The 24526-nt window shown below is 34.6% G+C and overlaps 2 protein-coding genes across 9 annotated transcripts; one reads left to right on the plus strand and one right to left on the minus strand.

The window, feature by feature from the left end:
- The first annotated feature begins 3770 nt into the window (after positions 1–3770).
- Positions 3771–7622, plus strand: LOC144572223 (putative metal-nicotianamine transporter YSL8). The gene is made up of 7 exons (XM_078321691.1): positions 3771–4175; positions 4514–4677; positions 4894–4991; positions 5330–5464; positions 5609–5798; positions 6110–6643; positions 7026–7622. Exons 1-7 carry the CDS (start codon positions 3815–3817, stop codon positions 7620–7622), a joined length of 2079 nt encoding a protein of 692 aa, XP_078177817.1. The 5' UTR covers positions 3771–3814.
- On the minus strand, positions 7569–23037 carry LOC144572554 (ENHANCER OF AG-4 protein 2-like). Of its 8 annotated transcripts, none has more exons than XM_078322173.1 (14): positions 22652–23037; positions 20181–20257; positions 18414–19919; positions 17099–17558; positions 16816–16924; positions 16543–16655; positions 15650–15837; positions 14721–15147; positions 14180–14507; positions 13927–14025; positions 13583–13647; positions 13348–13471; positions 9717–9829; positions 7569–7587 (listed from the first exon to the last, which is right to left on the minus strand). In XM_078322173.1, exons 1-11 carry the CDS (start codon positions 22751–22753, stop codon positions 13610–13612), a joined length of 3447 nt encoding a protein of 1148 aa, XP_078178299.1. In that variant the 5' UTR covers positions 22754–23037; the 3' UTR covers positions 7569–7587; positions 9717–9829; positions 13348–13471; positions 13583–13609. The 8 variants fall into 8 exon arrangements, with proteins under 8 accessions (XP_078178299.1, XP_078178301.1, XP_078178297.1 ...); XM_078322175.1 differs by lacking the exon at positions 7569–7587 and adding an exon at positions 8573–9361 and having other exon boundaries at positions 14180–14504; XM_078322171.1 differs by lacking the exon at positions 7569–7587 and adding an exon at positions 8573–9310.
- Positions 23038–24526: the final 1489 nt, after the last annotated feature.

Below are 24526 nucleotides of genomic sequence, written 5' to 3' on the forward strand. Positions count from 1 at the left end.
ATGAGTACAAGAGAAATGGGAAACAAACAAAACATGATTATTAGCTCTGTAACTCTGTTACTGATTTGTGCGAAACCTGCGTGCTGACTTGCTGTAGAGCCCACCACGTGCTCCTAGAGTGCGTATCCTCTGAGATATCTCAACATTTGCGTGACCGACGTGTCCGGTGCCTATTCGGGGGTGATGTATGGGTCAGTATTATGTGTGCTTTGAGATTCGTGCAGAACGTATTTAAACGGTTGGTATTTTCCATAAAGTCACGCAAAGTTTGAGATATCTCAGAGGATACGAATTCCGTGCTCCTATGCCTAGCGCGTTTTCTATGAAAGATCTTCTACGGCCATGAATAAGAGAGCGACCATGCGGTTAAGTTATTTTGCTCCTAAAAGTGTTTATTTATTCCTGTTGCATCTTCAGTTGCGCAGATATCTCATAAAATCAAGAAAAAATTAATATGTGCCGCCGAATCATAGTTCGGACTTCAGAGGCTATGGTAATGTTTATCGCATATTGATCTCAGTGAAAAAAAAAGTATCACACGTCGTGATTTTGATCTCATATTGTGTTGTCATGACTAAATTATTTTTTTACATATCGTGTCATATGGGAGTTACGTCATATCCAGATGTATCGTGACTAAACGTATCTCGCATGACTCCCGTGAATATTTTATCATAATTTAAGTTGATTTATTCAAGATTCACTATTTGATCAATATCTAATAGTTCTAATTACACGTGACTTGTGTGACTACGTGTCGTGCCGTGCCATACCAAAGTTTCAAAAGATGATCACGGCACATAACACACGAGACACATCACGTAACTAATACGCGTGTCGTGCCTTTTAATACCGTAACCATGTTGTTTTGTGATGGAACGGGCTCTGCCATGCCATTTTTCCCACTCTATCTACCATGAATTCATAATTTTATTTTCAAAGATAAATTAGTGGATTTGAAAATTTAAATATAATTTTGATATGAAAATATATTTGAAAACTAAATTTTAGAATTTTTTTTAATATGTTTTTAGTTAAACAGAAAATCACTTGATCTAAAATATACAGATCATGCAAAAGTATTGATTTTTATCTATTATGAAAGATAATAAAACGATTTTAAAAAATATAAAAATATGATCTCTCCATGTATATTTCATATAAATATCATCTTTAACAGTTTAGATTGACTTTTTGAACTTTGAAAATAAAGATATAAATTTTATAGCATAAATTAATTCATAATATGAATATTATCATAGCATCACTCTTTCTCAAGAATGTTAACGTAAAATCAACGCTACAGATTAATTCATTTATTTTGATAATAAAATGGTTGTCGTTATGTTGTTATTGTTTTCATCATCGTTATGGGTGGCTTAATCTCTAATCTTTATTCAAAAAAAAAATTAGGAGAAAAACAAGCGAAGAATTGAAGGGTTTGTCATTCCAACAACTCTAACTCAATATAACATTGAGAGAGAAAACTGAATGGAGAATGATTTCATTCTCTCTTTTTTTCTTTTTTTTGAAAAATTCTTAGCAGGAATTGCCATATTAGGAAATAAATTAGCTGAAATTCCGAGATCAGATACTGTTCACCCTGAAATTCCTGCAATTCGAAATCCAGCCATCGAATTTTTTCGAGAACGCATCTCGAAACAGCTGGTTTTTCCTTGCACGTCTCTTGGAACAGTTCGACGGCTGGATTCAGATTGCAGGAATTTCAGGGTGAACAGTAATGACCTCGGATTTCAGCAGATTCAGATCCGCCAGATTAGCATTATCTCAACAAGATTACATCCTCTATCAAGACTACATTGCACATCCTATATACATCCACTAATTAATGTAATGCAGGAGTAAAAAATTCAGAAGACATGCATGAAATGTAAAACAAAGCATCCAACCAACAACTAAGCACAACCCAGACTGTTAGCAGTATAACAGGCTAACAGCCATAGAGTATAGACATGATCTAACAACAGAATTTTTTATTTATAGAAATTAATCTAAAATAATATATGATATCAGAAGGAGTGCGTGGCGTTTTAGATGCATAGATGGTGGGTCCCAAAAAAAATTCAGATACAATCAGTGGAGTAAAAAAAAAAAAAATGGATCGAAAATATCCAATTTAATAACCACAACAACACAACATATCCAATATGAATGCAATCTGCTTTTGAAATGGATTTGAAGTTCCTTCCGAGAAAGGGAGAAGGAAATTCATTCTAAAAAAGTGGTTTTTTTTTAAGGGTATATTTAAAAATTTTAGATTTATGCAAGAAGATATAGGTCATGTTTGATTGTGGAGTAAGGGGTGGATTAAACTCCTTACTCCACACTTAATCCACTAAACAAGGAATAAAATTGATGGAGTAAGTGGGAGTAAGATTTGAATTAATCCGATTTAGCTTACTCTACCAAACATGATTAACTTACTCCACCTTAACTTGGAGTAAGCAATTTACTCCGAATTAAAGTTACTCCACAACCAAACATGACCATAAGGAATAGTTTGTACAAAATAGTTCATGCATCTAAAACACCACACACCCTTCTACAAATTAGCTTGGATCAGTCTTGAGGTGTCAATGATACCCTTTTAACCATTTACACAACCCGTACCATATTCGATAATGCGGGTATGGATAAGGTTATATTTCATTAACTTATCGGGTATGAGTAAAGATTTTTTTTTCGTTAGTTAAATGAATAAGGCCTACTTCGTACCCGTTATCCTATAGGGTAATTATATAAAATAAAATTATGATAATATTTAAGTAATAATTAGCAATGGGGAATTTTATTTGCATAATATTTCATATGATCATGTTTTAGAAATAATTAGTGTACTTTTATTATTGAGTGTATGTTTTTTTTGTTATAAGAAAAATGTTAACATATTACTTCTATTTGAATGTCTTGTTTTTTAGTTATATAATTAAATTTCTCTGAAAATATATTTTGAAAAGATATTTGTGGTTTCTAATTCTCTTGCTTTATAATAAAAAAAAAAACAATTTAGTTGAAATTGATTGCACATTTTGTTTTAGTTAGTAATGTGATTGCATATATGGAATAAATAAATTTTAATGTTCTATTTAATAAAATTCGTCATTCATCTGCTACTGTTTCATTACTCAATATTTTCACGAGTAAATATAGAGTAAGATAAGATTAATTTTTAATGTGTAAAGGTAGGATACGAATAAAGTCAATTCTTAATAAATATAAGTATGAAAATGCTTCCAACTCATATTTGACACCCTTCAAAAAGTCAAACTTGGTCAACAACATATAGTCTTTGACAAATACAAAATGATTCAACTGAATTGATAAATTTCCTCCTTAAAGTGGTTAATTCTGTTAAAATAACTACTTAATTCTCTAACTTTTCTAAACAGAGATGCATGATGCATCAGTGAATATGTTATGTCAAATTAATTGCGCGTGCTTACTGTTGCACTAATTTAAGAAAAATATTAATTATCGGTCTGTGAAGCGTTGCTCTTGTTAATTTCTGGTACAATGCATACAATTATTTTAGTGGCAAATTTAACCAAATATAGCAAACCACTGAATGCAACATTCTCAACATTTCCTATAACATTTTTCAGTGCATATTTTCTAGAATTTTTTTTTTTATATTGAAAAATCTGAATTGTAATACAACTTCCACCACATTGGCTACGCCAACGGATCCATTTATAACATCCAATTCTTCCTCAATAGGAATTTTTTTTAACCAAGGACAACTTGGCAAGAGATCCTGATCAAAGGTTGATCCCTTTCTCTTGAAGATAGGGACATGGCCACCCCTTGTCAGAGAGAGAAAACTCTCGGTCAAACCGACAATGATGTTCCATCGATAGAGAAGTTGTTCGAGGGTCGAGAGGAGATACCGGCATGGATCGATCAGATCACCCTTCGATCAATGGTGGTTAGCCTTATCTTGGGATTCTTCATCAGTGTTATGATAATGAAACTTAATCTCACAACAGGGATAATACCGTCTTTTAACGTTGCGGCGGGGCTCCTTGGTTTCTTCTTGATAAAAACATGGACAAAGGTATTGCATCACTTTGGCGTTGCTAGCAAGCCGTTCACGAGACAAGAAAACACAATCATCCAAACCTGTGTTGTCGCCTGCTCGGTAATATCATATAGTGGTATGTAATGAATCCCGGAGCGAATTTAATAAGGAGAAATGGAGGTCAACTGATCTCATTCTTTTGCAAAAGTAGTTAATTTTATTATATAATTTAGAGTAAATAAAATTGGTCTTTGTATTTTTTGTGAAAGTAAATTCTTAACTTTTATGACTTTGAGTGTCTGCCCCTGAATAAATAAGTTAATTTATAAACAAATTACATGACCTTAAGTAACGTTAAAGCAATTATTTTTTAGTTCAAATTACCTAATTATTTATCCAGCTTCTTCTATCTCAATTTATGTTCTAAGATATATATAAGATTTTGACAAGTTGTATAATAATTTAACTTTGTAGGCGGGCTTGGTAGTTATATACTAGGAATGAGCGCAACAGTTGCAAAGGGTTTCGATGAGAAGAGAACTGCACTTGATGTAAAGGAATTGTCGCTTGGTTGGATGATTGCCTATCTATTTCTTATCAGCTTCCTCGGACTTTTCTCGGTTCTTCCATTAAGAAAGGTATATATATATATATATACACTTTCGCGGGTTCGGATTGATTGAGACATGAAAGACATGATGCATTTAAACCCAATTTCAATATGTTTGCTTCTCTTTAAGAACTTCAAATTAACTAAATGCAGCCATACTATATCTATATATATATCTATATATATAGCTTTGTTTACATTTCTTTTATATATATAATGATCTCTTTTTCTCTGTGTTAATTAGGTAATGATCATTGGATACAGATTAACATATCCTAGTGGGACAGCAACGGCTCATGTCATAAATGGATTTCATACTCCTCTGGGAGCTGCCCTTGCCAAGTGAGTGATGCATCTAATAAAATGTCAAATTATCAAATATACTTTATAAACAAGGGATAATTTATTATGATATCCCTTAGAATATGGAACTTTTCCTACTATGATACTTTCTTCTCCTGGTTGTTTTAAAATATGCCCAAACTGCCCTTATTTCAGATTATAGAGTTTACTTGAATTAATTAATTACACAGAAAATTGTTCCATATGAGTATTTGACAAAAGTTAATAAAACAATTCACTTGGTATTAACAACAGAATTGATGTGATCTTATTGGGAAAAATGCTGCAAAATTTATTATTATTTGTTCTAATTTTTTTTAATGTTCTTTTTGACATAGGAAACAAGTCTCGTATCTATTTAAAAGCTTTTGGGGAAGTTTCTTATGGTCTCTTTTCCAGTGGTTTTATAGTGCTGGAGAGAATTGCGGTTTCAAAGCTTTCCCCACTTTTGGTTTCACTGCCTATGAAAATAAGTATGTATCCCAAAATATATATATAACACAGCAAATTAATTCAATACTTGTTTGTCTCATCTCAGAATACTGATTTCAGTTGACATTTGCAATTATATTATTGGCATTAATTTATTGATTACATTAATAAATAATATATTGCAGGTTTTATTTTGACTTTTCTTCAACTTATGTTGGAGTGGGGATGATATGTCCTTATTTGATAAATATATCACTTCTGGTTGGTTCCTTTATCTCTTGGGGCATGCTTTGGCCTTGGATAAAAAGCAAAAAGGGGGTTTGGTATGATGCAACCCTGCCTGAATCCAGCCTCAGTGGCCTCACTGGTTACAAGGTACATGTCACATTTTAGTTCATAATTCTATCTAAAAAGGCTGAAATTTATGCATCCATATAAGTTCGTAAATTAACATATATAGCTGCATGCTTTGTAGTAGGTCTAGGAACATATAAAATGTCTTAATCATGCTCTTGTCAATTATTTAAGCTAAACAGATTAAAACTTCATTCACTAATTTAGGTCTCATGACAGTACATTGCAGTAATTTACTAGGGACTAGAAGAAAGCTCAATTTACTGTACCTAAAAGTTGAGCAAAATAACCCTCAAACATTGATCATAATTTGTTTTGCCCCTAATGCTTAGGTGTTTATCTCAATTGCTATGATACTCGGCGATGGACTCTTTCAATTTCTCGCGGTGCTTTGCAAGACCACCTATGACATATACAACAAACAACAAGCATCTACCATCGCCCCGTTTTCAAATGTATCACGTTCAACTGATGACTCATCTGATCAATTACCGTCCGACCATCCATACCTTACTTTTGATGATCGCCGCCGCACAAACGTATTTCTAAAAGACCAGATGCCGACCTCGCTGGTGCTCTTTTGTTATTGCTCTTTTGCAGTACTGTCGATGATATTAATCCCGTATATATTTCCCCAGCTTCACAGGCGAGAAATCTTTATTTTATACCTAGTTGCACCAGTACTTGCCTTCTCTAACTCGTATGGTTCCGGGCTCACTGACTGGTCACTCGGAAGCTCTTACGGGAAGTTAGCTGTTTTTATATTTGGTGCAGTATCGGGTGGGAAAGACGGGGGTGTTGTTTCAGGGCTCGCTGCATGTGGTGTTGCCATGGGTATTGTCTCTACTGCCTCTGACCTCATGCAGGTACCGTTACTTCACTTGGATCTTTAAATAGTTAAGAGTTATAGACATAGTTTGATAATTTTCTTAAGAAATTGGTATTAATTTTTTAAAGTTAGTTAGTACACTAATCTTTTTTTGATGATTCTTATTCATTTGATTTGATGATTATACTATGTTATCCAGATGTCTTAAAATCAAATATGTAAGGTACTTTTTGTTATAATCAAAAAATTTAGTGAACATTATTTTACTAAAAATCAGGAATTAGTTTTAGAAGCAAAACTCTATTAACTATTGAATTTTCCCTCACAAAATATGGTGTGGCATAGCATTACTAAAAAAATATAAATATTTAAAACAATTTAAATCATTTTGATACAATAGTTTCTGAAATTATTTTCAGGATTTCAAGACAGGTTACCTCACACTCACTTCTTCTCGGTCAATGTTCATCAGCCAAGCGATCGGCACCGTCATGGGTTGCATCATTGGTCCATGTGTCTTTTGGATCTTCTACAATGCATACCCAATAGGGGACCCAAACTCCGAATACCCAGCTCCGTATGCAAGAGTTTACCGTGGCATCGCTATTCTCGGAGTTGACGGTTTCTCTGCTCTGCCTAAAAACTGTGTCAAGCTCTGCCTAGCATTCTTTTTCTTTGCCTTTGTTGTATCAGCTATAAGAGAGGCTCTGAAGTACAACAACTCGCAGATTTATTACTACATCCCGAGCGCAATGGGGATGGCGATACCGTTTTACCTAGGCGGATATTTCACAATCGACATGTGTGTAGGCAGTTTGATAATGTACATTTGGACTCGCGCAGATATGAGGGCGGCAAAAACTTACGCTCCCGCAGTCGCCTCGGGCTTGATTTGCGGAGACGTGATTTGGGCATTGCCTTCCTCTATTCTCTCCCTTTATAGGGTACAACCACCAATGTGTATGAAGTTCATTCCTCCATCTGATAATGCCAACTTTCATGTTACCAAGGACTGAGTTGTTGGATTTAAAGGAGTTTCATCATTTGTCTTTTACTCATGTAGTTTATTTTCATTTTTCTTTTCTTTTCTTTTCTTTTTGTTTCCCTTTGTGGGGATTAGAAGCTAGAACCTTTGGGAATCTCTTTGAATGTACATATGCTAAATGCTAACACTCAATCAATTGAATTCACATCCCCTGAGATATCTCAAACTTTGAGTTGATATGTCAAAAATCAGGACCGTTCAAATCCTTTATGTACGAATCTCATAGTACAATAAAAACACATTTCTCCTAACGGGTATGGGTTCATGTCGATCCAGAGCAAGTACCAACACCAAACCCAGCATTGCTCCCCTCAACTTCTCGTTGAGATCTTTCGAAGGAAAGGAATCAATGTGTCTTCGACCCAAGTCGAAGATGATTCAGGATCTTATATAAGTAATCTTTCAGGGACATGAATTCTTCAACATTGTTATAGAAATCTTTAAGATTTCTTATACGTTGTAAACTCATTCTTCTTGATTCTTAATACAAAAAATTTAAATTACACGGAAAATGTAGGTCTATTGAAATTTAAGGTGTATTGTGGCCTAACTAAAAGAAAGAATGCAATAAAAACACGTGCACTACAAAAAGGGGCAAATAGCTCACAAGCCTCTATCAATTATTGGAAACATTAGTGAAGTGAATTCGAGAGACCCAAATGCATAATGTTTATTAAGAATAACAAGTAAAATTGTTTATCCATCATTTGATGAGTAGATGGAAATAGATTCCAATACGGAATTTAAGCATCTCTTCTTCTTTTAAGAATATAAGATTTCACATACATATATCATGTGATTATGGGCACTATAGTTGCGCGTTAATAAAAAAAAAAAAAGGCAAAGGGGGTTGGAATAATCACACAACGCTATGCCAACAAAATATAAAACAAATAGATGACCTCCCTCCAAAGTGCATTCCAAGAATTGACAGTATCACATTTTTCGATCCACTGTAAAACTAAGACTTGAAATCCTGGTCTCAGAGAATTTCATTACAAGCTGATTTTCATTAAATGCTTTTTTGAACAAAACAGAGAATTTTATAGCTCAGTTTTTCTCTAGTTCAGATAAACTGTTATAATTCTAAGTTTATATTACCTGAGATTTTGAATCATAGGGTTTCAGACAAACCCAGTATTTGATCTTACAAACTTTTCGGCCCCAGTAGAACCAACTTTTGACGAGCAGCAAACAAATAATAATCTAATTTTATGCCATCAGGCCATCCTTGTAAGCTTTTTGAGAATGCCAACTTTGCTGAGTTCAGATCCAACACAGTACTGGACCGTGTATAATGAGATCTGAATTGTTTGTTTTATTCTGGCACGAATCTCAAAGCAGAGTCCTATATTCTGAGTAGGCTCCAAACACCAAAGTGATTTTGGTCCAGCTGGGAGTATTCTACGTGGTCCGGTACCGCAGAGGATACTCAACTTTTCTTGTGCATCTTGGGGGGTAAATTTTCAAAATAAGCCCCTAACAAAATTGTTTAACTGGACTATTCCTTTTACTAAGTTTTGATCTTTTCTAAACTAGAACATAAACAAAAAGAAAAATGAGACCCATTATACACCAAGAACAAGGATGCCACCTTTTTTTTCATGAAGTCGTGAAATTCAACACAGGATACTACTGGTGAGAAACACTGATCAACTCCTGGTAGAATGCCAGATGATTTGTTATTACTCGCAAAAATTACTGCACGAACTAGGTGAAAACACCAGAATAAACACAAATCAAGCATGAATCAAACATAAAACACCAGAATGATAAAATTACTGCACTTAGGATGGTATTATACTGCATACAAATACCAAACAATGCCTACAACAATGATACCAGTACCTGGTATAGAAACTACTGTAAACCCATCAAAAGTGAGAAAATAATGTAAGAGCGATGACTATCTTTTTTTTTTCAACCCGCTCAAAGAAAAGAAGGCCACTTTATGAAAGCTAAACAGAAACTAAAAGGTAGAAATCAAGGAAAGAATATTTCTATACAATCTTAAATATGTAACTAATTTTTCTATACAAACTGAATTCTAATACTTCTTTTTTACCTTATTGAGTGAAGATTGTTAATTGGTGTACATCTCTTGTTCACGGATCCAAAATATCAATCTTAAATCCATCTCACGACTTCTCATGTACTTCTGGGGGTTGAAAATGAAGCCTGAAAAATGTTTTTAATTTAAAAATATAAACCACATTAAAAGGGGGAAAAGTAGAGGAATTACAAAGATATGAAAATATGGAGGTCGAAACTGAAATGATGCTTATGTCACGAGAAAGGAGAACATTTTTATTTGTTGCTTTCACAACTAACATATAGTATCAGGTTAGTTATTTTGTTATGATTAGGTACCCACACTTCCACATCTTTCAGATGCTTATTATGCTAGAAAATTATAAAAAATATACATATACAAAATTCTTGAATTCATTATAGACAAAAAAATGCCAACCATATCTAAAACAATAAATCGTACGCAATACAAATTAATACTGTATATAATTTTATTTTTACGAAAAACAAAAAACAAAAAAATACTGTAAAGACACTACAAGAAAATAGAGTTTAAACAAGCAATACCAGCCTGTACTAGATCTACTATTCAAATTCAATGAATCCAAATTAAGTGACAAGTTCATGCCAAAACAGTCAATAGGAGTACATTTGCATAGCATGTGCTGTTTATTACTATTGTATTAACATTTCTAAAATAATTCTGCTCCCATATAACGCTTTGAATTGACGAATCATACAGTTACACTGCAAATAATAGGACCAACCATGGCCATAATTTATTTATGAAAAAAAGGAGGTTATTTGCCAAAAGTTGCCAAATTTGAAAAAAAAAAAAAAACTCAAAATCAAGAGTATCCAAATTTAATGAAATTCAGCTAGAACAATCGCTGGCTGGTACAAAATGCATTGTACATGTATAACCAAATTAGAGAAGTCATTAATTATTGGATGAAGACAGTAAAATGGTCAGGTTCAGGTTTGACCAAATTTACATGATTTATAGAGAGCAAGTCATTAATTAGTGGATGAAGGCAGTTAAATGGTCAGGTTCAGGTTTGACCAAATCTACATGCTTCACCGTAACGTAAATAACGTAACGTAAAGCATTTATTAAATGAGTTCCTTTTGAAGACCAAAAGGGAAAACGGGTCGGGTTTGGACATGATTCACCATAACGTAATAACATAAAGCATTTAATCAGTGAGTTACCTTTTTAGGACCAAAAGGGAAACTGGGTTGGGTTTGGACATGATTCACCATAACGTAATAACATAAAGCATTTAATCAGTGAGTTCCTTTTTGAGGACCAAAAGGGAAAACAGGTCGGGTTTGAATTTTGACCAAAGCCAGTTAGAAAGCATTTCATATAATCTTTCTGTTATAAGACTCACAGGTCATGAGCATATTAAATGCCAGCCGAAAGAAAACATGTTCTTCTTTCAAGTAAATGAATTTAGTTGGTTTGAGTCTGTTCAAGGGTCAAAACAGTAATTCCTTGTGCGGCTTAATTTTTCAAAACTCAGTATGTAACGTCGATCAATGAAAAGCAAAATGCATTTAGTACTACATGAAAATTGGCATAATTAAATCTCTGCTCACCTTTCTTTACTTCCAGGCAACTAATTAGATTTATCATAACCAGGATCACAAAAAAACATCAATAAAATCTGCAAATTCATCAATTTGCAAAGAACTAACTTATCAGCTTATTTGCAAAACACCGTAGTGTTTGCCATTAACAATCTAATTTTTTTTTTTTTTTAAATAACGACAATGTAAAAAAAAAACAACTAGCTCACTCACAACATTTGTTCATCTTGATTTGTAGATCACTTTACAACCAGCATAAACAATAGGCACAGCTTAGTTCCTCTTTGTTTGATCTTAACTTAATTTCCATAGGAAAAAAAGGTATTTATAGGTAAGGAAGAATCCCAGTTTCAACAAAAATATTACTTTTCCATACCACCAATCTAAAGGTTAGGTGTTATTTGCAGGAATCTCAAAGACGTTCGGGGTAATTAGCAAAGAAAAAACAAAGTTATTTACAAATATTTCATATCTAGTGTAATTTGAACACAAAAAAAAAAAAGGATCTCAAACATATTTTGGAAAAAAAAAAATGAGTTGCAATGAAACATAACTTTACTGGGCATGCATGCCCTAGTTTAAAACAGATGTTGACACCCATAACCTCCTAAAGTATAACCTTCAAACTGACACCCATAAACATAGTAAAAGAAAGAGTGAAAACAGGTTTTCTCAGTGAGTGAGACTATGGTACTATGCATAGTAAAAGAAAGAGTAAAAACAGGTCAGTACTATGGATCAATATCTTCATTTTTAAAGTCCAAAACAGTCAATCTAAACCATTCAACATGATCTTCATATGAAAATATTGATTGTAGTTCAAATTTTACATTTTTTAGAATCTTTCACTATATTTTTTAGAACCTAAAGATTCTAGACCATTCAAAAATAGTGATTTTCTACCTATCTAAAAAATAGTAAACACATATATTGATCATGTTAAATGTAAAATATAGTCTGCAAGTACATTTTTCATATGGAGATAATATTAAATGATTCATATCGACTGTTTGGACTTTGCAAACAAAGATATTGATCCATAGTATGGACCAATCTGCGCTATACAGGGTACCATAGCCTCACTCTTTCTCAATTATATTCATTCAGAGTGGGGGATCACATGATATTTTATTTTTACAATCATAAAAAATAATGTCTACACTCGAAATCCAACATTATAAGCATGATATATATTATCCACATATTATGCCTATAAAAAAAATGATGAGATTTGGTGTATGTTTCATCGTACAACAAGTGACTAGAAGTTTCAACAGTCCAAAATAAACGGTCCTTGATGCATCATCAACAATACTTAAATTGCATGAAATTTGATTGTTAGACAATCTGCATGTCAAATAACATAAATATACTTTTATATTCTCAATTTATTTGAATTTTTTTTTTTAATTCACTGTCAAAATGTCAAAATAACCATTGTCAAGTTATCCCCCCTCAGTCGATTTTATATTTATAACACAATAAGTCTGGTCAGGTGCAAGGAGAATTTTTGGCACATCATCTTGGGTTTCAGTGGAGATAGATCCAAAATGCTACAGAACAGCTCATCTCAGATTCAAATATGGATCAGGTTGTAGCTTTTCCAGATGTCCGGGTCAGCATCAAGCCGATGACAGTTATAAGCTCTTACTGGATTACATGTTGAGATAGTTGTGTACTTGTGTTGCTCCCAGACAGCAACAGTTCAATCAAGTTTAACTTAGAGAGGGGGCGTGAGAAAGGACATGGAGAAACAATTTTTGGAGAACCCACACAGAGACTTTTGAATTACGCAGAGGGATAAACATAACATTCAATAATGTTTTGTGCAAAAGCATCTCAAAAAATCAGCACAGATCAAAATTGCAAAGAAAAAGAAAAGAGAGAACACCAGCACATATAAAACTGCCACAGAGAGAGAGAGAGAGAGAGGCCATATTATCTCCAAAAAAAATTACCATATATAAATTTGCCTACCATTGTTCTTAAACATGGCACACCAACTTAGAAACCGCATTTTGTTCGGTTTCATTTTCCTGTTCAATAAAACAAGAAGAAGGGAGTTCGCTTACATGAAACTAGAATGTACAGTCTTCGTCATGACACTACTCAGCACATTTCATGAAAATCTCTTTCTCAACATGCTCTCATCAAAACCTTCTCATGCACGTCTTTTAATTCAAACTTTCAGGCCACCTACAAAAGAAAGGTGTGATAGTCAGGTCATGTCTAAAAATTATGCTTTACCATCAATTTTTCCAAAAAGTAAATTAAACTAGGTTTGCTGGAAATAATGTAAGGATATACCTTTAGAAACCAGCCACCTGTAATAAGTCACCTAGAAGGCCTCCAAACATGCGGAAGCTGATGACCTGCATAAATTCATAAAATGAATTGAGACCAAGATATAATATTACATGGAAAATTCCAAACATAAAACTAGAGAACCAATAAGCATCACCTAATTATTCCAATCACAGAAGACAAATTCATTACTTGTTGCTTAACCCTTGATCTTCAAAAATTTTATAAAGATAATTTGGTAAATTCAAAGCCCTGACCTAGTTTCTGCCGACTAAACATTAATTATGCACTATACTTTTATATCCTCAAAACCATAACACTAGTTCCTTCACTAAAGCAAATTGTACCTGGAAGAGGTGTACTTGGAGGTACATTGGCACGTAAAGAGAGTTGATAGACCGAAGGATTTGTCGATGGCCTCATTTCAACATTGCTCCTCAAATAACCTACATATATAAAATATATCACACTGGTTAAATAACTGAACATGACGGACCCTTTTTCAAATATCCTTTTCTTTATTATTTTGCACCAAGCTTATAAAACCAAAGAGCAATGAAGAAAGAAAGAAAATATATCAAAATCAAAACTAAAACATACCCTCATATGCAATCGGAACGGGCACAGAGCCTGATGTGGACCCTACACCACCAACCCAACCAGTAGAATTATTACCACTCTGCCCCTCCATGCTTGATCTGGTAGATGTCAACCTCCACTGTTCATTAGAGGAAGCATACTGATTTGGTTGCTGGATGCATGGAGCTGTACTTAGCTGTGGTACGAAAGGGTTGGAAGAGGGCTGCCCTTGAGGCGGGAAGGAGCCTCCATGGAAAAAGGGAACAGAAGAGGGTTGGAATTGCACATTTGTACTAGGATACGTGCTGTTATTTGCATAACACATGTAAGTAGTCTGACTGAGAATCTGCTACAGAAGAAGAAGACATTATAAAAAAAAAAAAAAAATCTCTTTACTTGTACAATTATACATTATATCTTGTATAAAATATCATATAGTAAATAATATCTGCTGTAGACTCTTTTTTTTTGTTAATTTTTAGATAAAGAGAAACTAAAATTACTCTAAATTTTTTATAAAATTGAAAAGAAATCTATTAGCCAGTGTCCCAAGCATACTTACAGTAGGGGGGTAATAAGACAAGGTCGGTGAAGGAGAATTAGGGTTTTCTGGGGGAGGTGGTGGAAGCGGTGGAGGCGACTCAGGCAATGGTGGTGGAGGAGGTGGAGCCGGGGATTCTGGTGGCGGCGGGGGTGGGGGGGATGGCAGTGGAGAAACCGGCAATGGAGGTGGCGAAAATGGCAATGGTGGAGGCAGTGGAGGAGGCTCCATTGGAAGAGGCGGGACCCACACATCAGACGGGGCAGCTGAACAAGGCACAGGAGAGAGATTGTGGGTGTCAGTGGGTTTCAATGGTGAAGTGTTATCATTTGTGTCATTATTACTGGAGCTAGGGTTTGGATTGCTGGTGGTGGGGACATCTTCCTCGTCAGAATCTTCTTCAAGAAGATTGGAACAGAACAGACCTGGCAACTGGCATCCGGCATTACTGAAATAAAAATTGGAAATAAAGAATGAACATTAAACATTCATTTAATTAGTTGTTAAACGGAAAAAGGAAACTGATTCGGAGCTCTTCTAACCCAGCCTGACCCATGTCAGACCCCAACCAGACTAGCCATCATGCATAAATTAATTTACACTGTAGAGATGTTCAATCATATTTGTACTTATGCAGGGTAATTTAAACTTCTGATCAATTCTGAAAGGTATAATCACATCTTGCTATATTCATTATTTACAAAGAATAAAGAACATTCTTTCATTTCAACAAAAAAAAGAGATTTCAATTGAAGGGAAATCCAATCTGATCACAACCCCAGAGTTAAAAAATATGATTTCATCTCTAACTTGATCTGACCTGACCTGAGCCATCAATGTCTCCAATTAAATCAGGTAATCATTAATTTGGACTTGGGTCATAACTTGAGTAATGGCTCGTAATAGTACAATTATAGAAAAAATATACAGTAAAAACAAAAGTGGCAAACCTGCCATATTCGTCTACAAACATGCCATCCATCTCACGGATCGGGTCATCAACATTTCGCTCTGCCCGAGAAGGCCGCCTTAAAAGGAACTCGGGGTTCTTCTCCTCTTTTGGGAGTTTGATCTCATCCATGCAGCTTTTGAGAAGGTCTTCCGGAAGGATTTTTCTCTCCAGCCAGATCCGGAGCACCTACAAAGCAAAGGTATAATTGCTACCAGCTTTGTTCTTGGATCTGATTTTAGTGAAGTAAGACGATAGCCATCAAGGATTTGTTCCTCTCTCTCCCCCCTCCTCCCCTTCCTTTTTTCTTATCTGAAATTCTGCCTCTCTCTCTCTCTCTCTCTCTGTATTTTTTTTTTTCTTTTATAAGCTTTGCAGTTGCTGCCAAGGTAATCTCTCCATCTTTTTTTGAAAACCTAGGCAGCGGCTGCCAAGTCTGAATATTCTTTCTCTGTTGCTATATGTGTGCGTGTGTGTGCGTGCACATGTTGGTCTGGGATTTTATGTTTCAGACATGTAACCTCATCTCGCTTTCTGTATTTCCCTATTGGCTTTCTACAGAAATGCAACCTAATGCTTCAAAATTTACATAAATGCCACCCACAACTTTAAATTTACATATATGACACAAAACTTTATTACAGGTCCAAGAGTTAGCATGTTTTCTAACAACATTTTTTTGCTTCCTCCAGCAAATCAGTCATTTCTGAACTAATTTTCAAACCAAGTGGAAATTATAGTATTAGGTGTTAGCCATTTTCAATTTTATTAATTTAAACGGGCGTGGAAAGAAAACTAGTAGGTATCTGAAAAGATATGCTACGCACTTAGGTTGGGTGAGAATTATCTATAATTGTTGTTAGAACATAAATTAGAGAGAATTTAGAAAAGTACTTTAAGACATTGGCGCCTATTCTCACGTGCATTTTCTCCGTCTGGGGCTGCCGACCCCAAAATTCGAGGCAGTGCTGCTTGCACCACTGGTATATATGAAGATCCCGCAACACCTAATTTAAATTTTTAAACAAAAAATATGTTTATAGGAATACATATAGCTCTTGTTAAAAGAGCCAAAAGGACAATTCTACCTAGTGAGACTATTATCAACTCTGGGACCTGTTTCCTACTAGAATATGTACTCGCAAAGGGTAACATTGCAAAACTAACCTCTATCGGAACGAGAGTACTGGGTAATTGAATCAATAAGGAAAAAGAGGTCAATTTTTCGATGCATATCCGCCTCAGACTCCAGCTTTCCTACCAGAAGCTCCACAACCTGAATATATTACAGATTTTGCAATTGTCAGGGTGGTCCCACTTCTAGATAAGAATAAAAGGAAGTAAACAAATATGCCAGGAAGCAAGTAAATAGACAATACCAATGTTGGAAAGAAAACATAAATTATATAAACAAAGCATAAATAGAGAGATAGAGAGGAAGCAACCAAACCTCTGTGGCAATGCCATACTTGGCACACTCAATGGCAAGGCGGGTCGCACGGCCAATACTATCCTTGGTGCGAGAGAGCGTCTCCAACATGCCCTCCAAAGCATCCCTCGCAACTGCCGCCTCCGTCCCACAGCTCAAAGATCCGCCTTGAGCACTAAGCCTCTGTGCCGAGTTGACAATTGGGCTTGGTGTTTCTGCCCTAGGGTTGTGGAACCCATCAGATCCTGAACCAGTCAGGATCATTGAGCGCACTTCATTGGATGGAGGAGAGATATGATGTTTTCCATTTGACTCGGAGAGTGAGATGTTATCAAAATTGGTGCTAAATGGTACAGGTGAAGCTGCAGATGCCAAGACAGGAGGGACATGGGAGTGTGTTTCTCTCCTTCTCGCTTGAGCAACTGCTATGAGATGCTTCATCGAGGAGGCTTCCTGATTTTCTTCTTTCGCGACTTGAGATCTGTGTGATGCATGGAGAGACATATAATAAGCAAACTATTCTTTAACCTAATAGACCATTTGGTCCAAAAGAAGAACACATATGCATATTACCAAATACCAATAGCACCCAACATTCCTCATATTTGTAATTATCATCCAGCATTTTTTAAATTATTGTTACTAGAATTTTACAATAGAAGTGCTATTGTGGGGCATCAATAGCAAGTCAAATATTGATAATTATTCCTCCAGTCCTGAGCTTAATGATTGTTCTCATCAAGGACCAGCTAAAACCAAAGTGTAAATTACACGAATGGTCCTCTAAGTTTGTAAATTCCCATTTTAGTCCCTAAACTTAGCAGTTTGCAACAAATTGGTCCTAGAATTGGAATTTGCTTGGAAAATGGATGCAGATACACATTTACAGGTGTATTCTAAAGATGACGATACTTTTAATATGGAATTCATCCACTGTTAAAGCATCACCCATGACCAATCAAAATGGCATGAACATTGATGTGATCATCTACATTATCATGTGTTGGTTATTTGGACATTGGCATCAGCATCCATGTCATAGTAGAACCACATCAAGCGTCAATTATTTATCATATTCAACCTTAGGACTGATTGGTACAGATTGGTACAGATTGATAGCTTTAGAGACCTAAATGGTAACTTTGAACCTTCAAGGTGTGATACTTTAAGGTTCATCCATGTTATTTATTCTAAATAAAATTAACCAAGACTAATGTATATAGTACATCTATAATTAATTGATTCCTATCAATAGTAGGTGAGAACATCATGAGATGGCTTTGCAAAAGAAAATGAGTAATAATAAATAAACGTATATTAATAATAATAAAATTACCTATCCGTTAACAATGAATCCTTCTCATGAGTTGGCTTTGCATCGACTCTAACTTTCTCCTGGGTTGATTTCACATGAAATAATGAAACTGTCCTTGGTTCTGAGTTCACATGCTTATTACCATGTGCTCTCATCTCAACCTTCTCCCCCCTCTTCTCTGGCACCTTAACTCGTTGAGGAGAAATAGGAGCCTTCTTCTGATTTTCCAATTTTAGAGGGGCCTTTCTGTGAACAGGCGTCCTCTTCCCTTCTGCCTCCTCTCCTTCATTGAATAGACACGATCTTTTCATCAAACCCCTCTTCCTTTCAGAATTTTCGCTGGCATGGGTATCAAGTTTGGTTTCATTTCTAAATTTTTCGCCAGATGGCACAGACCTATCAACAAGTTTAGGCCTTTTTACAGAAGATGGTGTTTCCTCTGCACCAAGTTGATGCTTCTTAACTATAGGCCCACTGCTGGAGAGCTTTTTCTTAGCACTACTTTCCATTTCTTGCCTTTTTTCTGATAGGTCCCTCATTTTTGTCTCTTGGACCTTTTCTTCCAAAGACTCGTTATTTATCCTAGAAATCTCTTTTGGTACATTCACATTCTCCTCCTCTATGCCATTTTCTGATAAACTCTGGAGTTTTGCCTCCTTATGTTGCGCTTCTGTATTCGTCTTGGAAACTTTTCCAGACAACACCTCAGTTGCTGTCTCTGGACTTTTCTTAAATAAAGCCCTGCCTTTCGGGCCTTTTACAGGTAAGCCATTATCCTTTTTGTCATTTGTGTTTACCTGCAAAGTTTCCTTTCTAAAGCTTGCACTTTTTTCATTTAAGCCCCTACTTTTCATCAATAAGGTCCCTTCAGATGAGTCCCTGCTCTTCACCTCCCGAGTGCTCTCCTTCAAGGCTTCTTTGCTAGGTCCCACACCCTTATCAGAAAAGTCAAGGTTTTTCGCTTCACGTGCAGTCTTCTTCCTTGCTTGCATACTCAAACCCTCACCTGTTGCAGACATGTCCCTGCCTCTTTTGCGATTTACCGGCGCTCCTAGAGCTATCACAATGTCAATCGCTTCACTCGCTTTCTTCTTCGCAATCTCTCTGTCTTCCTCGTCCTTGGGAAATTTACAAATTTCATCTTCGGTCTTAGCTTTCATCGAAACCAAGTTCGCTTCTTTTTCCTTCTCACTGGACTCAGGACTTGTTTTTTGTTTAGGCTTCGCCGTGTGCTTACCATTAGTGACTTTGTTTGTATTTAAAGCCCTTTCATGGAATTCAACTTTCATATCAGAAGTGGAAATGAGATTGGAAGCACAAAGAGGCGCATTTATTTCATGGTCGGTTGGTTTGTTGGGATAGTTGGGAGAAGGTTTGTTGCTTTTGTTTTGCTTCTCATCAAAAGCAGTGCAGATTTGTTCTATAGCTTGAATGAATATTTTAACGGTTTTGCCATTGCAACGAGCTCTCAACTTCTCCTTAGTTTCATTAGTGAATACTTGGATATCAGCTGGCGCCACGAATGCTCTGCAGGTAAGATCAGGGTTAAAATATTTTTAAAAAGGAAGTCTCTTGATTAATTCTGCATCAATTAATTTCCAAAAAGTTTAACAAGAGCCAACATATTTTGATAATATCTTATAGTATCTCTATCAGCAGGGATAGAGCATCAATAAATGTTGAATACAGTACTATAAATGGTACCAGTACATCTGGTATCAGTTATGCAGATACCAAATTTCAGAGCCCTAGGCATAAATAATGAGAATTGCATACAAAAGCACTTACATCTCGGAAGTGCCGAAAAATTCCACAAAGTACTTCTTGGGATCAGGTGGCATCTCAAATTTCTCAGGGCTGCTTATCTGTCATTATTAAAAAAATTTAAGTAACTCAATCAATTTGTATATGTGTAAAATTAATGCTATTTAATTTTTATAAAATTCACTCGTATATTAAAATATTCACCTTTAATAGGTGTCCGGGTTTCCAAAAAAATGCATCTTATGGACTTGACTTAAAAGTATAATATGTTGTGTTAAAAATACGGTTCCTTGTCAATCCACATATCTCATAAAACTAGGGGTGTAAACAGATCCGGATTATCTGGTCCGAGTTCGGTCCAAATCTGTTTATAATCCAAATCCGGATTGAACGGAATGGATAATTCACGGATTCAGATCCGGATAATTTTTCAGTGAGAAGAAAAGTACCAGATTTGGAAACGGATAATTTCCTCAATGGGTAAACGGAGCAGATATCCGGTTCTATCCGGAACCCGTTTTCTGAGAGCCAAACCCGTTATCTTAGCACCATCCATTTTCTGTCTCATCTCTGCCCGCTCTCTTCAGTTAACCCAGAGACAATTTGAACAAACCCAAGCGCTTATATACTCACCCAATATGTCTCTCTGTCCCCTTGTGGGACTAACCCACCCATCCGACCAGAAAACATTTATTCGCTCCTCTCTCTCCTCTGCCTGCTCTCTCCAGTTAACAATTTCTTTTGTTTTTTTGAAATCAATTGTCAAGATTGAAAATTGTCAACATAAAATTTTAAAATTAAAGGAGATTATATAAAATTTCAACCGTCCGGACAACAATTTTAAATTAATAATCTTTATTTTCGAATTTGCCCCAATTATTCATTTTGTATCCGTATTTGTGAATTATCAGCTCCACATCAGTATATGTTTAAGGCAGATTTGTTTTTAAATTTGACATCCGTTAACTATCCATATTTGTATTCATATCCGCTCATCGAAAGGATGATACGAATTTGGTATTAACAATTTCCGCTCTGAATTCGCTCCGTTTCAGCGCTACATGAAACACATATTATATGCCAATTATTAATTACAATATTCTCGTACATTACACAAAAGAGGTGAACCTTATGAGCTGAGTTTTCATATTAACTAACTAAAGATAAGTACTCAAGAAACATTTAAGCATATATTTTTGTTTAAAAGCTAAAATTTGTAAGTTTTATGAGGCATGGAGACAAAACTGCACAAATCTAAGAGCTAAAAACAAATACCTTATATTTTAGTCTAGAAAATTCAAAAGAACTTCTCCAAAAGGGCTTGATCCGAACTTCACAGAGTTTTATTAAACTCTAAATTATTAATATCATTTTTCCTTTTCTCACCTATAATTGACCTTACAAGACTCTTACGGAGATTAAAGGATCGTGAAATAAAGACATATATTATGTGCCTACTGTCGGCTATTTGTCGGCTTAAGTTATCCTAATGATTACATTACATGAAAAATTAATCGACTGTCTAAACTGGCACGGCTTTGTTTAATTACATATAATGTCAACTCTTTATTGTTCTCTGCGTTCCCGGAAAGAAATGGTAACCAGTGAATGAAATTTCACTTTTATCAAAAAAATATATTACTGGCCAACAAATTGGCCGATGCATACACACAAAATGCAATTCCTTCTCTCAAAGATTTGTAACTTCTGGTAAACATGTAACTCATTTAAAAATGGAAAGCCTGACAAAAAGGAATCGTAACGGACAATTCGAAATAGATTTGGTAATTGCAACTAAACGCCTTTAACGAACAAAGTTGCAGTGTACTTCCACGTGGCATAACATCTTCAAATTTAAAATTAATTAACCGTTAGCTGAATACTTGTTGCCACTTCAACATTTTAAGAATTCTTCTAATACAACTTGACTCATTCAGTTCACGTAAAAGTAACAAATCACATTTTAATTCTCACAATTACAAGAAATCAGTTCTATTTAAGATTTTTTTTCTCATCTTACTAGAATTTTCTTTCTGTCCGAATCAAACAAGAAAAACACGAGTTGCAATTTCTCAATACAAAATTATTAAGAAGAACTTTAATAAAAACACAAGTTAAAACCACTTGAAATAATCAATAGCTTTCTAAAAGTTCAGGTGAGAAAACCCTAGAATACCATGCATTTCTATGCTGTACTACTTCGTTTTTCTTCACTATTTCTAGCAAATAAATTGCGCTTTCATCCTTCCAATGAGAAGAAGTAAATAATTTCAGCTATCATCAAAACTAGAGAAAAAAAAAAGGCACCTGAATTCCTTGAGAAATTTCAAAAAAGTCAAGTGTAAATTACCTAGGGCAACTGTTCTAATTGATAACTCTCTACTTACCGCCTTGATCTCTCCTTCTTTGATCGATCAAACTTAGGAACCCATCAAATTAAACACAAACCCCCCAATCTACACAAAATTAGAATTAAAGAAAATCTAAAAGGGTACCTGAGCGGGCCAAGGAGGATGTCCCTTCACCTTTGCCAACACCAAATCGCCCAATTGAAGTTTCAAACTATTCATCTCGCCTTTCCTCTTTCCAGGCGCCATATCAGACACCGGAATCAGGAAGCGCAACCATAAAATTTACGAAAACGAGAGAGGAAAAGGTGAGTCGCGGCAATCAGGAAACGAGATCGCACGAGAATTGGAGAGAGAAGAAGAGAGAGAGAGGAGGGAAGCAATCTACAAATCTATAATGGTGAATTGTTTGTTGATCGCTTTGAGAGAGAGAGAGAGAGAGAGAGAGGAGAGGAGAAGAAAGGAGAGAGAAAACAGGGGTAAGGTGATGTGGCGTACGAATGGGAAACTCGATATACAACAAGTAAGAGAAGGCGTCGGATTTTAATCCAACGGTTGGTAGAGGTTACTTTGATCAGGGTGGTCGGTTATTTTTATTTTTAGTCTGTGCCTTCGGAGAGCTTGTTTCCTGTTTTTCTTCTCCGATTTTCTCTTGTTTTCTTTTGGGGAATTTCATGCCCCCCTGAAAAATATGAAAATTACGTATTTTTTTTAATTCATATCATTTTATCCTTATAAATTTTAAAAACTCGTAAATTTACTTAATTTATTGATTTTTTTATTAAAACTTATTATAATTTTACAAAGTACTCATTTTACTATTTATTTAAAAAATAAAAAATATGTAACATGTGTAAGAAAATATTTCGTCTTTCTAATTAATCAATTTTCGAGAACAAATAGTCAATTTCTCTACCTTTGACACATACAATATTTAATGTATGTTTCTGTGTGCGTTACAACTTACAAGTAAATAAATGAATAATTTGCTCTCAAAACCGACCAATTAGAAGACTGGATATTTATCTTAAACATGTTACGTATTTTAATTTTTTTAAATAAAAAGTAAAATATATACGTTATAAATTTAAAATAATTTTAATAAAAAAATAAAAAGAGTAAATTTGTGAGTTTTCAAAATCTAGAAAGATAAATATAATTTTACAAAGTTTAAAATGAAAATTACGTAATTTCAAAAAATTTAAAAGTATACATAAAATTTTCCCTTTTCTTTTTACCTCAGAGCTTAATTCCGTCAAATAAACATGAAAAATAAAATCTAGCATTTTTATACATTGCCTGGTTGGAAATTTTGATTGACCTTCATCCTTATTTCATAATTGAATTGAATATGTTCATGTGGCAAGATTTTTTTTTCCTTTCAAACCCAACACTTATTTTATTTGTTATTTTTAGGTTTCAAAGTGACATTAAATCGAGCAATGATAATATATATATAAATTTAATTTCATGTCGTTTGAAGAAAAGAAAAAACTAGTAATTTGTTGTTGCAACCACACCATCTATTCTCTCGGAATTAGAGGTTTTGGAGGCACCAATCTTGATGAAAAAACAAAATACGATGAAACATGGAAAACTGTTCCATTTGCATCAGAACATTTTTAGCGCTAGAGAAAATACAAAATAAATTTGAAAATAATTTATTTGCCAAAATAAATTACAAAATTATTATTAGAGCAATGATTTAATAATTTCGCTCAATATAGGATTCACTCTTTTGTTCGCTCCAAAAATAGTAAAGGATAAAATATGTACTGGAGAATTTCCTAAAATTGTATTTGACATTTTTCGTTTCTATATGAATTATGAAAGATACAGAAAAATGCAATAATTTATGTATTGCATTAGATGATTTAGAAACAATATTTATTTGTTATAAACAGTAGATGATTAGGCCATAGGCACAAAAATATTACATTTGAAGAGAATTATTATATTTAAAATTTGCAAGAAAAATATGATATGTGTGTTGTAGATAGAAAAAATCAACCAGGAAGAGAT

The sequence above is a fragment of the Carex rostrata genome, chromosome 20 (assembly GCF_964058835.1).
Source record: "Carex rostrata chromosome 20, lpCarRost1.2, whole genome shotgun sequence".
In the NCBI taxonomy this organism is placed as follows: Eukaryota; Viridiplantae; Streptophyta; class Magnoliopsida; order Poales; family Cyperaceae; genus Carex; species Carex rostrata.

Coding starts and splice junctions, on each gene's coding strand:
- LOC144572223 (XM_078321691.1), top strand. CDS start 3,815: ATGGCCACCCCTTGTCAGAGAGAGAAAACTCTCGGTCAAACCGACAAT. Junction 4,678..4,893: donor CGGTTCTTCCATTAAGAAAG/GTATATATATAT, acceptor TGTGTTAATTAG/GTAATGATCATTGGATACAG. Junction 5,465..5,608: donor TTCACTGCCTATGAAAATAA/GTATGTATCCCA, acceptor AATATATTGCAG/GTTTTATTTTGACTTTTCTT.
- LOC144572554 (XM_078322173.1), bottom strand. CDS start 22,753: ATGGCGCCTGGAAAGAGGAAAGGCGAGATGAATAGTTTGAAACTTCAA. Junction 19,920..20,180: donor TTTTTCGGCACTTCCGAGAT/GTAAGTGCTTTT, acceptor TCTTACCTGCAG/AGCATTCGTGGCGCCAGCTG. Junction 15,148..15,649: donor TTTGTAGACGAATATGGCAG/GTTTGCCACTTT, acceptor TTTTTATTTCAG/TAATGCCGGATGCCAGTTGC.